The sequence below is a fragment of the Amblyomma mixtum genome, chromosome 3, assembly GCF_055824585.1.
Source record: "Amblyomma mixtum isolate Tamu chromosome 3, ASM5582458v1, whole genome shotgun sequence".
NCBI lineage: Eukaryota > Metazoa > Arthropoda > Arachnida > Ixodida > Ixodidae > Amblyomma > Amblyomma mixtum.
Genome location: NC_143014.1, coordinates 393,934,472 through 393,949,408, shown reverse-complemented (window position 1 = coordinate 393,949,408; position 14,937 = coordinate 393,934,472). Strand labels below are relative to the sequence as shown.

At 44.5% G+C, this 14,937-nt stretch overlaps 1 protein-coding gene and 1 long non-coding RNA gene across 2 annotated transcripts; both read right to left on the bottom strand.

The window, feature by feature from the left end:
- Positions 1-591: 591 nt before the first annotated feature.
- LOC149357216 (uncharacterized) lies at positions 592-3,437 on the bottom strand. Its single transcript, XM_089576536.1, has 4 exons — positions 2,705-3,437; positions 2,578-2,642; positions 2,134-2,384; positions 592-652 (listed from the first exon to the last, which is right to left on the bottom strand). Exons 1-4 carry the CDS (start codon positions 2,847-2,849, stop codon positions 592-594), a joined length of 522 nt encoding a protein of 173 aa, XP_089432662.1. The 5' UTR covers positions 2,850-3,437.
- A 9,660-nt stretch (positions 3,438-13,097) lies between these two features.
- Positions 13,098-14,619, bottom strand: LOC149357215 (uncharacterized). The gene is made up of 2 exons (XR_016289889.1): positions 13,848-14,619; positions 13,098-13,239 (listed from the first exon to the last, which is right to left on the bottom strand). It is a non-coding gene; the product is annotated as an uncharacterized LOC149357215 (long non-coding RNA).
- Between the last annotated feature and the right edge of the window lie 318 nt (positions 14,620-14,937).

The following is a 14,937-nucleotide window of genomic DNA, read 5'->3' as shown; positions in this document are numbered from 1 at the left end:
CCAGAGTGGTTCTTTAGCTTTGTTTTATGGGTGTTCATGTTGTGTATTACAGCGCGTCAGATACTGTTTTAATGTTTGTTCTTCATTGTCATGCTGTACAACTGTGCAGAAGGACAAGCAGTTCTGAAAGCTTTTTGTTGCACTGGTCTAGCAAGTCTAATAATAAACAAAGACTGCAAATACCACATCAATGCCATTTTTATTAATCATGCTCTTAAGAACAAGTGTTGCACAGAAATGCCAGTTTATTGCCTATCCATGATCAGTAAATGGCACACTGGTGAGATGATTGGAAGAGAAAAATATACGATGATTTGCCTGTACATAGTTAACCTTTTTTCGCGAATGGCTGAATACAGTAGTTAAAAATAGTGGTAAAAGAAGGCCCATTTTGCCTCATTTCAAGTAAAGCACCTTCATTATGAATATAAATTTTCTAGTCTGATACGGCTGAACAATGTTGCAGCACATATCCTTTGCTGCCAATGGCGTTGGCCGGTTCGTATGATCTGGTTAATTCCTATGTACCAGTCTGTCCCCTGTGACGTCACGCTACGCTGTTAACCACAAAAGCATGAGAATCGGTCAACATCATTGGCACTTGAAGGGCATCTGTTGCTTCATTCTAGGGTTGTATTCGTAGATGCTGCCTCTAAAAAAAAAGGAGTGCCAAACTGACCATGTTCATCCTTTGGAATGACTGGAAAGACATTAGTAAGCAGGAATCGCCATGTCTAGTTATCCTACGTGTAGCAGTTAATGTAGCTTCAGTTTCTACAATCGAGCACTGGCTCCTGCCTAAGAGTTTGAAGCCATGCAGATCTACAGAAGAGATAATAGCTGTTTGTTGAACCTACTGTAGTAGCTCAATGGTTACAGCAGTCCGCTTCTGAGCCCGCAGATGCATGTTCAGTTCCAGCTGCAGTGTTGCGTTTTGATGGTGAAACTCGGCACAAGTTAAAGAACTTCATGTGGTCAAAATTTATATACAGCTCTTCACTATGGCGCCTCCTCTTCTCTCAATCCCTTCCCTCTCATACCATTGGGATGTTTACTAAGAAGTGAGACAATTACTGCATCTTTACTTCAAGCCGGACGGCATGCTGGCATAATACATGGAGCGAACAAACAATAAATAAAGCAGTGATGAGTTTACACTTTCTTAACCCCCCCCCCCACATTACAAATTGTTGTATTATTGGGGTGTAAAAGTCTCCAGGCTGCAAATATTGACCAATTGACCAAGCTGCATTTACCACATCCTGTTTTTCAACTAGCACCCCATTTGACTGCCACAAATGCACATACACTCAAATTTAGGCTCAAAAAGTGTGGCCTCAAGCCACTAGCACATAAAAGAGCTATCAGCCTCAGTTGTCCCCAAAAGTACACCATCGCATGTCTTGTTCAGTTTGAACACGGATTGTCTAGTTCACACGGGCAAACTACTACTGACAATTAAGAAAAAGCTAATACTCCGCTAGTTAGTTCGTCACTGACAATTCTAACAGCCGGTAGGGAACGATGACACATCACAGAGAACAGCATCATGTCTCCTTTGTGTGGTGGGTGGCCACAGTGGCTCAGTGGTTGCGGTGCTCAGCTGCTGACCCGAAAGACACAGGTTCGATCCCGGCCGTAGCAGTCGAATTTCGATGGAGGCGAAATTCTAGAGGCTCGTGTACTGTGTGATGTCAGTGAACGTTAAAGAACCCCAGGTGGTAGAAATTTCCAGACCCCTTCACTCCGGCATCCCTCATAGCCTGAGTTGCTTTGGGACGTTAAACCCACATAAACCATAAACCAAACCTTTCTGTGGTGTGTTGTTCCCTGCAGGCTGTTAGGAGGGTTATGCTAGTACTTCTGACGATTGCTGTTTATTAATGCCTGAAGAATCATACCAAAGAAAAAAATTTAATGAAGACTTTGGTGTCCCTGCTGTTTGAAATGAATTATTTTCCTTTAAGCTGTCGAAATATTCATACAATTGAAACATTATTTTTTGCAAGGGCTGGCAGAAACCAATCAAAGTAAAATTCTTCGAGGGCTGGTACTGCTTGCTGCAGAAAAGCGTTATCCTTGGCTATCTGAAGAGTAATGTTTCCCCTACTGGAATAAATGAAAAAAAAACACTGCTCTACATTTAGCAGGTACAGAAGGAGCTGAACCTGTGTGTAATACTTGTGCGACTTTTTCAGTATTATAGTGTCCCCATCATGCTTGAGGTACTCTAGACAGGTCTTTCCTGAGGCGTCAAGAATGGGCTGGTCCCTGCATTTGTGTGGACATTTGATTTCAAGCAAGCACGTCTCATTAGAAAGACTGAAAATGCCATCAGGGCTTCCGCAGAGCCACGGCTGGTCAGGGTGAAGGAGAAGGCCCACCTGAAAGAAGCACTGCCTCTTAGTTTGACGCACAATAATGTAAACATTCATTGCACAGCAACACACCTAGCAGTTTGAGGAACATGTTAAACTATTGGAGTACAAATATGGATTTTGCAAATCTATTTGTGATTCCATTTATCTTTAGTATTACAGCACGTTGTTCAGAAACATGCAGAGACCTTTCACTCACCTCAACAACCTCGATGCCATGTTGCTGCTCAAATTCCCTCCTGGCCACAGGTTCCATCCGTAGTCCTAAGGTGTACAGAACCACAATGGTGAAGAATGCTTTGTGCATAAGAAAAAAGAATACGTACCATATGCTGTAGCCTCAGATGAAAATGCTCTTGACCGAAGGATACCTTGTGCAACTTCCTCTAGAGTTTTTCGCGTCCGCAGTACAGTGTGAGCTGTTGAGCTGGTTATACGCACCCTGCGTTCCTTGTGCCACCTGCAACACATTCAATGGAAAATGGTGCATCAATTGGGTAATATTGTTTGAAACATTACTCTGCAACCACTGGCATACCTTAAACAGCTGGACTGCCCGGCTGTCTCCACACAGAGGTCAGGTAATGACTTGCACACAACGCGCTCATCATAAAATGCCCTTTCCTGCGCTGTCATGCTTCGGAAGTGATCTTTTTTCCTGACAGCCACCTTTGGGAAATCGCCACAAATTTCCAATGCATGGAGTGGCTTACTCGGCGGCTGAAGCAAGGCATTGAGCTTTCCAAGAAGCGACAATCTCCTGTTTTCTTCCTGCTCTTCGCGTACGCTTTGCTGGTGAGCAATCTCAGACTCACTAATTTCCATTTGTTGGAGCACTTCTGTAAATGGGGACTCAATTCCCTTAAAATGCTCAAGGACGTAAAATGGTGAGAACTGCTGGGGTTCTTTTCTGCTGACGAAAGGACTGGTGTTCTCTAAAGGCAGGAAGAGGATGACAACCACACATCATAACAGTAGTGCACAAGTTAATAACAATTCACGTGCACTCATTCACAAGCACATCTCTTAAGAAGGAATAATTTCCTGGGTAGTCCGGGCGAAAACTGCATTAGTAGTGCTGTTAGAAAAAAGCCTACCCACGACTGGTTGACACAATTTAAATTTTCATTCATACAAACGGTCGGGCAAGCACGCTTACAGCACCAAAAATCACATGCACAATCTATGAGTGGTGACAAGGCAAACATAAGTATCCCATCAACAGACATGCGCTGCTAGAAAATGCATCAGAGCGCTTCCGTGCATGGGAGTGCCAAAGTGACAAACGGATGAGTTAACTGTTGCAGTCGGTAGTGCGTTCCATCATTAGTGATAACAAGCCGTCATACCTCCAAACAGCTCACTGATAGATGCTTTGTCGTTGAGCGCAGGCTTAGCCGCCGGCTTTCCCCACGCTTGAGCAACGCTGGTGCAGGACGCATGCTCGTGCTCATTTATGAAGCATGCTACAGCCGCACAGTGCTTGCAGTCGCCAAGACTACCGTACCGGCAACTGCACCTGCCTTCCTCTAACCTCAGCGGCCCAGTGGCAAGCTGCGAGTGACAAAGGAAAATGTTTGGCATGTTGTGAAATTGCGGAACGAAATCGCGAGGAAAATGTGCCATCGTTAGCGAACAAGAACACCCGATTAACAACAACAACCCGATTAACCTCTTTCAAACTTCCTTCTCTCCTTCAGTGTTTTAGGCAAGAAGCATGCACGTGGGCAAGAATAAGCAAAAAAAGCTTTGTTTACTTACGCGAAGTTCAACGTCGTATGCATGCCTATTCCGTTGCGAGAAACACTTCGCGGTTATGTCTCGCTGGTCGACTTCTTTCACGTTGTAGACGTGACCATTTTCGAGCAGGCGGCGTCCTTTCGCGAGTATCGGTGGTCGGAAGTAGTTGTCAAGGTCTTCAATGGCCTTAAAACCGCAAAATATGACGACCGACATGGTTCCCGCCGCACGACTCGAAAGAACCCGGCTGCGTCGGCCGCCTCAAATTACTTGGCGCCGCCGTTGGTGGCGCTGTGCGCAGCGCTCCAGTGGCGCCGCCTGGCCACTGCAGATTGAAGAGCACATGGAAGGGCAAGGACGAGTCGTTTTGTGTTGTTCCTTCTATGTTTGTCTTTTTTTTTCACAAGTTAAAAGTAGATATTTGTTGTAGTTTCACTTTTAGAGAAGATGGAGCGCATGGATTGCTCACACAGCATGTGTGCGTTTCGTTTCATTCCTACTGTTCTGTGCACTTGCAGCTCTTGACCCCAAATGAGGCATTGACATGATCTTACGTGGTGCTGTGTTGATAAAAGATGTGTACTGCACACATATGGGTGTGTGGCATTCAGATTCAAGCACCGACACAGGGCTTCCAGTGGAGTAAGAATTATGAGAGGAAAAAAGCCTCAAGGATGTGGATGGGCAGTTTAGCTCTTCAGTTTGCCTTTTCTGAAAAATTCTGTGGCAGGAGGTCATATGTCAGCCCACCCTTCATGTAATGCCCCCTTTGGGCCTTTGAGGTACAGATAAACTGATAAATAAACAACAAAAAGTGATGCCTCTTCAAGCAGTAGAATTTGCAGCCTTGGTGGAGGATTTTCCGTGGCCCCTTCAGGGAGTGTTTACCCAGAAATTGTAGTTATTGCTTAATGGCTCTTGGTCCCAAGAACCAAACAGCTAACTAATTTCCGTGATGCCTCTTGATGAGGGAATCTGAGAGGTCAAAATGATAATTTACCATAGGTGTGAACAGTAATGGGCTGGATGTATTGCCAAAGAGAACCAAGTTCATCTACTGGACTGAGTGGTAAGAATTTTGGGTTGGTTAAAGCATAGATGGCTTAACATCATCTTGCCAGATCTTAAAAGAGATGTAGCATTGTTGGCGTGTGTGATTATTGTGATGTGTGTGGCATGGTGAGCTGTCAACTTGGGTGCGACAAAGTTGTAAGCTCAGCTAGAAATGCCTGTGCTGTTTGAGCTCTAGGCAAGAGCTTTGAGCGAGGCCACTGCACTATGTCCTTGTTGTACATTTGGCTTTCGTGGTGCTCCTACTTCCTCCTTCCCCCACCTTTGCTAGGAATGTCGCCATGGGGCTGAGAGAAGGTGGTGTGATGTAATTTGAGCAGTGGCATGGCCATAAGATCCATCCGCACAGTACCACGTAAAAGCTGTTTACCGGTTTGGCACCGCGGTCAGAATTGAGGTGAGTTGTGAGTTGGCCACTGTGGAAAATGACAGTAGAGCTGCGGCAAACATGGCACCAATGGTAGAGAGCTATAGTTTGAAGGCAAACTTTGATGTCTGTGTTGCCATTGTTGTCAAAGTTATCTGGTTTGGTTGGTTTAGAGGGTTTAACGTCCCAAAGTGACTCAATTTGCTATGAGAGACGCCGTAGTGGAGGGCTCCGGAAATTTCGACCACCTGGGGTTCTTTAACATGCACTGACATCGCACAGTACACGGGCTTCTAGAATTTCTCCTCCAAAGAAATTCAACTGGCGTGGCCGGGATCGAAGCCGCGTCTTTCGGGTCAGCAGCCGAGCACCATAACCACTGAGCCACCGCGGCGGCTGTGAGGCCATCAAGGGCAGCACCTGTTCTGAATGCATCGCGTAGCAGTAGATTAAAACTCCACTTTTATAGTTGGGTCATGGGCCTCACTACAGGAGGTGTATGAATCTGTTCAGATTTCGCATTGAGACGCATCAAATTCAGCAACCTTACTACTCATAAGTACAGTAAAACCTCGTTAAGGCATACCTCGTGGCACTGCAGAAAAATTATGTGCAAAGTAGCAATATGCCCAAACTGAAAGCAGCCTAAATATATCCACCTACCTGGTAAAACATTATACCTGCCAAGTACATAATTTACGCAGATGACACTAGTCTGTTTTTTTCGGATACTTCAACTGCTGATCTTGCAAATCGAGCTAATAAAACCTTAAAAGCAATAAATACTTGGACGTTTGATAATCACTTAAGAATTAACGTTAGTAAAACGGCAGCAGTCATGTTTCACCCACGTCACAAACACTTTGAACTACCTCTAATTGAATTAAACAATACCAGAATAGAGTTTGTGCAGTCTGTGAAAACTCTGGGCGTTTACTTTGCAGCAGATATGTCATGGAATGACCATATTAATTACGTAGTTCAGAAACTTTCCAGAACAGTTGGTATCATGCGCCGTAATTGCTTTAATTTTGCTATGTCAGTCAACATGTTACTTTACCACTCTTTGTTCTCTTCTATAGGCAACTACGGATGTATGGTGTGGGCAACAACAACAGCTGAAGATATTAACAAACTCACAGTGTTACAAAAACGAATTATACGCATTGCATGTAAAGTGCCATATTTCTTCCACACTGCGAGCCTTTTCCATCGACACAACGTCATACCAATGAAGTCCATGTATAACTACAGCCTGTGCTATAAATATAAACTCGCCATAATGAAAAATGATGACTTCTTACTTACACTTGCTGGGTTAGAGCAAAGCAGAACTGTGTATGATACCCGCGCAGCAGAGCCTTGGAATGTTAAGAAATGCCGCACAAACTATGGCAAACAAATGTTGCAGCATACCTTACCGACACTTCTGAACCAGTTGTACTGCCACAAGAATCTTGATGTATCCAATATTTCTCTGAAAGAATTGCCCCAAATGTTCATGTAGTTTTTTCTCTTCCTATTACCACTTTGAGTGCACCTGTCAATTTTGCTGTCATTTATTTTCTCCTCCCTGTGTTTGCCTTTATAGGCTCTTTGATCTAATGTAGTTCTTCTTTCTTTTATAAGCACAATGTACTGCGTATTGAACGTACATGTCTCATTCTCTGTACCGAACATACTTTACTTACATTTTGTTTGATGTCGTACTCCGCCACCGTCAATGCTGCACTGTAAGAGGAAGCCAGGACCTCTCAAGCTGTCTATACAGCTTTTTCCCTGGTTGTCCTCGCAACACCCAGTTGCGGAAATAAACCTTCAACCTTGAACCTGATGCATTTCAAAAAATGTGCACACGAAACCTTTTAATTGCATAGCTACAGTGCAGCCTCGAACGCGGCTTGGGAAGGTTATGTAATGCGAAGGCAAAATAACTGCTGGTCCTTAACTGCCTTTAAGAGAAGGCTAGCATAGCAGGGGGTGGCAGAAAGTTAGGTGGGCGGGTGAGATTAAGCAGTTTTCCGGGATATGGCGGCCACAGCTGGCAAAGGACAGGGCTAATTGGAGAGATATGGGAGAGGCCTTTGCCTTGCAATGGGTGTAGTCAGGCTGATGATAATGATGATGCGATCCTGCTGCAGGACATCTGCAAAGACCCCTTCACAGGCATTGTGGCTGTCAATACTGAGAGCTTCGTCCTGATGTGAGACACACTGCAGCTTATTTCATGTGGGAAGCACACTGACCATGACAATCAATGTTGGTAATATGACAACACATGAGATGGGGCTGGGCCACAGCTGCACAGTGGCGCAGATCAGCCAGCAACACAGCAGTGGTAGGTGCAGCACAAGGAGGAAAACTGAAATCTCCTGCAGAGATGCAGTCATGTGACAGTGATAAGCAGTAGCTACAGCAATGGGCACGCCCGCATGGCTAGAGCTATGACTGCTCGTACAGCAGCACCTGCAAACAGGCTGGTGATGGGCCTCTGTTGTGGCGGGGACAGGCTGGCACCCCCTTTTCCTCGACAATGGGAGGAAAGAGTGCTCTCTTTCCAGACACGTCAAGCAGCTGCAAGCAGGCTAGACACTACATCATGTCGCCAACATGTCTCATTATGTCAGTGTGGTGTATGCATTAAGAGCAGTCGTGAACTTTCCTTTCAAATAATATGCATTTTAAAAAAACGCTGCACATCCGTATTTTTACCTTCTCTCAGTATTGGTCACCTGCTACAAAACTTGAAAACTGCTCCTAGTGGAATTTTGGCTTGCAACAAAGACTGCTCCAAAATGCTCTTGGCCATTCCCTCCTCTGCACATGCTCTGCGGTGTGTAATATTCATTGTTCTCATGGGCATTGTTACATGTGGCCAACTGGGTGGGGTATCATCGTTTGCGCTAAAACTTAAGGACACTGAGAAGTTCCCTAGGCAGCCGCTCGGCTGCACACTGATTTCAAGGTGATTGCACTCTGCTTTTCAATGAGTGCAAAATCCTGACACAATAGCGTCTGCAAAGGTTGGCCCCCCCCCCCTTTTCCTGTCTCCTTTATCATTTTTTTTTTCTTGGATGTTCCGAGTGCAGTGTTTTATGCAAGAAGCCTGAATTAGGAGCTTCGAAAAATTTGATTGCTGGTCTGCACGTGATTGTCTCCATGTCCATGTTTTGCGCCATTTCCTAATCCCTGGCATTTATTGGCATTTTCACTTCATTAAAACTTTCGTGAGTGTGCTGGCACAAGTTTTGAAAAGTTCTTTCCATATTTTCGTTTTACATAAGGCTGGAGCTTCATGGCACATCCAATCCATCATCTATTCCTTGGCGTTTTCAGGTACCTTGTCCCGTTGCACTTGTGCATTGTGAAGGAGCCACCGCCGCTCTGAAGATGCTTTGTCTCCTTGCTTTTGTGCAGAGCAGCTGCGGAGCCTTCTCTGCAGTGCTCAGGTACATTTGGGCAAAGCATCGAAAACTGATGACTAGCTTGGCTGGCATTTTCTCTTGGTCTCTGAATGCACCATACCATCAGAATTTGACAAAATTATGGACATGTACACCAAGGAATCATTTCAAAACGTTATCCAGGATTTGTATTGTCAAGAAAAATAGTGTAACACGTATAATTTTGGGGTTTGTTAAACGACAGATTCCACGAACGAAGAATAGAACAGCAAGGTTCTACTGTATTTCTCTGAAGGGCTGTGATGGTTTTACAGGGTGTGTAGCAACCTTGGATCGTCGGGGGAATTTTGTTTACCTGGGAAATCTGGGATTGTGAGGGATATACGATGAAGAAAGTGGCCAAGTTGGGGAAAAGGACTGACTGAAATTAACGTAGTGGTCTACTGCAAGTTTCAACGGTCTGTGAGTGCCCAGCACACGGCCTGCTCACATTGGCGTGGCATATTGCTTCTAACATGTATCAGGCATGGCAGCCTGTCTGTTTTGGGTGTCTTTTTCTTGTCATCCATGATGAGCATTGTATATACTGGTTCATTCTGTACAGGTTGCTGGACTCCAAAGTAAATTTGGGCTGGTGCGTATGAATAGACATAGCTACATTCAAAAGTATTTTCTGTGGAATAAGCAGTAGTAATAGTAATGTACAGAATTCATGCACTTTCAGTGTACTCATGCGAGGTGCCACGCCACCCTAGCGTGGCATCAAAATCAATCTGGAAATCTTGCTCTCGGGCCTCGTCAATCCTGTAGGCCATTGCAGAAACAAACAAATAGAGGCTAGTTTCTCTGCCGTTCGAGCTGTGCTGATGAGGTCGTAGAAAGCTGATATTTTTTATGGAAATCTCTTGGTGCTTGTCCCATGGCATTGCTGCTGTCGAAAGGGATGCCAGAGTGAGCACAGGGTGCCTTCATTGGAAAGGCAGGAAACGGCAGTACTTTTCACTGATGGAAAAACCAACCTTTGAAAGCCTGAAATAATCTCTGGCAGTACAATGAGCAGTTTATGAATCCCCTGAAAGCATGCACAGTGTTTCGTTTAGATAATTTTCCAGCATTTTCTCAAAGTGATGCTCCTTGTTTCTTCTGTAAAAGCACATATGGCCACCACTCTTATGAACCATTAAAAGAGAGCAGAAACTTGTGAGCATAATTTTAAGAAACTTGCAAATCTAAGAGCCCAGATCACTGAGGCACTTTTCGTCTGGCGAGAAGGAAAACAGCTGCCGAAATTGCTGCACAGATTCTTAATTGAAATGTGCCAGCATCTGTGGGCCCGTTATGGCTAGGGATTGCAGTGTGGTGAAACCTATACACAAGAGTTAAGCGAGCCATATGTGCCGTCAAGAATGATGCATCTGGGACAGCATTCCACGGTTGGAGCTGTCTCTAGTTGTCACGAGGCAGCGTGGAAGCTCTCACTCGCGTTGTAGCGTAAGCTGCTGTTCATTGATTTTTTTGTGTAATCTTTTGTTTCTCAGCAGTGTGCGACATCACGTCATACGCCTTTGCAGTGCGAACTGTGACAAGAGCATCTCCACTTGCCAGCTAGCAAATTCAAGCTGTCACGTTTTTCCCTACACACAGTTATGCTTCAGGCAAATTGTACCATTCTACATGATTTCCCCTCATTCATTGAGATGCTGAATAAGCATTAGGATGTGATAAATTGTGAGGAGTAAAATACTGGTGTGGAATATTTCGTTTCATTGCTGAATTTTGAGCAAACATGTTTGTATTGTAATTTTAACTATCTGTATTGATATCTGAACTACCCTAGAATATTCAGTTGTATTTGCTCTGAAGTTTATTGCTATTATCTGCTTCAAAATTAAAATTTTGATGTTGACACGCACTTGGCAGAGAACATCAAATTCTGGGAAGAATAAAGAAAAGGGTCGCCACCTATAATAAAGAGATGGACTTTGTAAAAGGAGCTTTCTCAACAGGGAAAGCAAATCTCTTTTCAATGCAGCTTCATTAATTGTTTTCTGTGAATTGGTCATGTATACTATCCATTATTATCACCACTATGTTTCTTGCTTCGGCCGTCGGGAATTCAAGATGAGTAGCTTGCTGGACGCCCACTTTTAGTTTTCTTTGTTGAATGCTTCACCTCGCCTAGATAGCATATTTAACACAGGAATGCATTTAACGGCTACATTTTCGTCTTTTTCTCCGCAGATTTTTGTTATTCCATCCACACCGCAAGGAAACTCTACTATGTAAAGCGCGCAGAAAGATATTGGTTTGAATAAGATTGGATTCGTATTTTATGTGCATTATGGATAGCAGCAATGCACTGCACTGGGAGCATTTCATCCAATGAAAGCAGACGCTGCTTTCAGTTGGCATCTAGACCACAAGGGCTTATCCAAGCTGCAACGGGAACAGCAGCATTGCTGAGAACTAGCTTTAATTTCATACACAGCAAAGCACAAGGAAAGCATATATTTATTTTAAAAATGCATTGTACAAGATAAATTTTATCTGCTTATGAATGCACAATATACTCGCGAGATCACCAAAAAGACTCCCAGAAAATGTTGCGCCCTTTTATCCTTTTAGAATGGGCAGAGTGTTCCAAAGCTAAATACAACGCTGAAATTGCGTATTCCGACTGAGATCGTCCCATGTGAGCTGCTTGGTTTCAGAACTCGCCGTTGCCCCTCACCCACTTGGCTTTGCTAAGCATATCGTAGTACCGGTCGGCAATTCGAAAAGCCCTGCTGTGCACAGCATGTGTACGAGAGCAGACGATGCAGCAGTCCCTTTGTCTCAACTTTTGGAGCCCGCGTGACCAGGGCTGCTGCTCTTCCTTGGGAGTGATGTCATAACACACCCCGGCGCTCAGAAAGCGAAACCGCTCAGTATAAGTGACACGGTAATAAATTATTTATAGTGCATATATGAATCGTGCAGCATGTATATGTGCCCTGGGGCAATACGCATTGTTTGAAACAAAGACTCCAACCAAAAATTAGGTGTCTCCCCCCCACCCCCCATTTAAAGTTTTGGGTTTAGTATATGAAGCTTTTGACCTCCTGTGTGCCAGCGTCGGAAGCCGCAAAAGGAAATGCGGCAGTGTTGTGGGCTGGCAAAGCTTAACTGCCAAGACTTGAAACCTGATAATTTGATTCTCTTAATTAGTACTGGTCTGACCCAGTGAAACCCTTTCATTGTTTGTCTTGACTATTTTCATTCTCTCTTGAGCTCTGTGCACACTTCTTTTTGTAAGTGGTTCTTCCAGCACTTCTTGAACAATGCAGCTTTTATCCTTTTTTTTAAGATCTTTCAAATGTCCATGCACAAGGCCACTACAGGAGTGCATAGGCTGCTGTGATAGTCTGTTGAGAGATGTTTAACAGTACCTTTTGCTGGGCTAGTTGGTGTGACATTGTGTTCAGGAAAGTAAAAACAGCGCTAAATTCTACACAAACCACACAGAAAGATGGCAGCGCCCGTCCTGTCAGTCTTTCTGTGGGGTTTGTGTAGAATTTAGCGCTGTTTTTACTTTCCTGAACACAATTGGGAGATGTCCTTATCTTTTTCTCTCTTGCATGCATTCCATTTTTTTGGGTGTGCATTTGTTTGTGGGTTTCTGTTAGTGGTTTATTAGTTGCATTTTAATTTTCTGAGCTTGCCCACTTTTGTTTTCTCTTTTCATGGCATCCAACCCTGCATATGGCTGCCAATAGTGGAGGGACTGCAGCAACCGACCATGCATGACGCAGCATTCTCTGGTCCAAGGCACCTATCCATCATTCCAGGCTACTGGCTCAAGAACGTGCTCACAAGTCTGCACCTTGGCCTACAAGCAGAGTGACAACCCAAGCAACCACCGATATCCTTCGGACGGCCGACAGAGGTCTGTTTCGGATGTTCAGTACGTCCGCTGAACATCCGCAAACAGCCGGTAGACGTCCATCGGCCGTCCGAAAGGTGGCCAAAGGTATACGGTTCGCCCGCCGACGGACGTCCAGTTGAGTACGTCCATTGGCGGATCTTTCTCGAATATTCGCATATATGGTGCATGCGTGCTTTTTTCACTCCGCTCGATGCAATAAAACCAAAAACAAGTTGATGCATAGCACGCATATTTTATTGTGGTTGATGATACATCAGCAGAGCAATGGGTTATATTCGGAAAATTTCTTAAATGTGACTCTTCAGATTTGGCAAGCTTGGACACACATCCGTAATCTTCCCACCCACAGGATTTCTGAAATAAAATGAACGCGGCAAACATCAGTCACGTGAAACAAATGGCACAATGCAGCAGCCCAAGTAAAAACATTATAACCAATTAATAGAAGTGTTTAATGCTGCAAGTATAACAGACAATGCACTTTAACAAACACCTCAATAAGTATAAGGCAATAACAGCTCTCACTTTTCCACACCATATTTGACAATGTATCTGTTCTTTATTCTCATGGGCCTTAGGGCACTAACCTGCGCAGCACTGTACGCGACTGTGCATAAAGCCGCAAAGCTTCCGTTGCGAACCACTGCGAACTACACGTGCTTCCTATGGTCTGCCTTTCGCGCGTTGTCACTCTTTATATAGGCAGAGTGAACCTAGCGATGCCTTAACAAGATGCGAAAATACTCCGTCCCGCAACTTTGAATAGGAGTGGGAATTAGCCGCGCGAGTTGAGGGCTCCCGCAGCTGTGTGATGTAGGCTCCCGAAAGTGTGAGAACAGCACACACACTTGGGGAAGCCAGCTACTCGCGCTTACTGCTCCCATTGCCCTGTGAACGAATGTTATATGAGCATGCTGCATTGTCCTAGAAGCAAAGTTCCAAGAAGTGTACTGGATACATACCTTCGTAGGCAATCACATGTGCACTAAGCCTTCTTTACACCAAGGTCGACGCAGTACGGGATTCCGGTGTTCCAGAAGAGCTTCAGGCGCTTCCCGTATCTTTCGAATTGCTTAAGTTACATACTATTTTCGTCCACAGACCGAACAAAGCCACACATTATAATAACAGAGCTATAAAGCTCTGCGCGACAACAATACGCGGCAAAACAACAGCGCTACGGAGCCGTACTGATGGATTGGATTGGACTGACCACGAAGTGACATCTATGATGATGGTGATAGCAGAATGAACGGGAGTTTTGATTCTTACGAATGGTTTCAATGGCAAGTTTAGCTAGCAAAACAGAGGACATGTCGCAGAACTCCACTAATTTGGAGAAGTTTTATAATTATGAAACTAGGCATTGAGTTCTTGCAAAATTCTGCAACACCTGCTTCTCCTCTTAGATAAATTTAGCTCGTTGGAGGCTCTTGCACTGCAGGTAGGAGTGGAATCGCACCAATTTACAAACATCTTCGCGTCAAACCCTCCAACTGATGCAAATAAAACAGTATACATACACGACAGACGCGAATATTCTGTGAAATAAAAAACGTCCATACTCATGGCCTGGGAAAATACTCGGCCGTACATCCTTCGGACGTACACCTCGTCTCTCATGCGGATATACAAAAGTGGACACTGTCCGTACGTCTGGCGGATGTACGAATACGGATATCCGAAATCGGATTGTGTTCGTACGTCCGATGGACGTCCGATCTCGGCAAAGGACGTTCGGATCTAGCTCGTACGTCCGACGGATATCTGTGGTTGCTTGGGAATATACCCATTGCTGCCAGAACTGCTGTGCCAAATAAAGTATTCCTACCAACATGCCTTGTCGGTGATTAATGAAGCCTATGAATAGATTACTAACAACTTGGTTGGCCCTATAGAAAAACCATGTTACAGCACAGTCGGTTGAGACCATACCCAGCTGCCACATTGTTTCCTCTGCAGAGCTGCATATTGCCTTTCTGTTTATGCCCCTCCAGCAGAAAATGCTGCACAAAGTTAATGAGGAAAAGAAATTTCACTGACAAGCTCCTC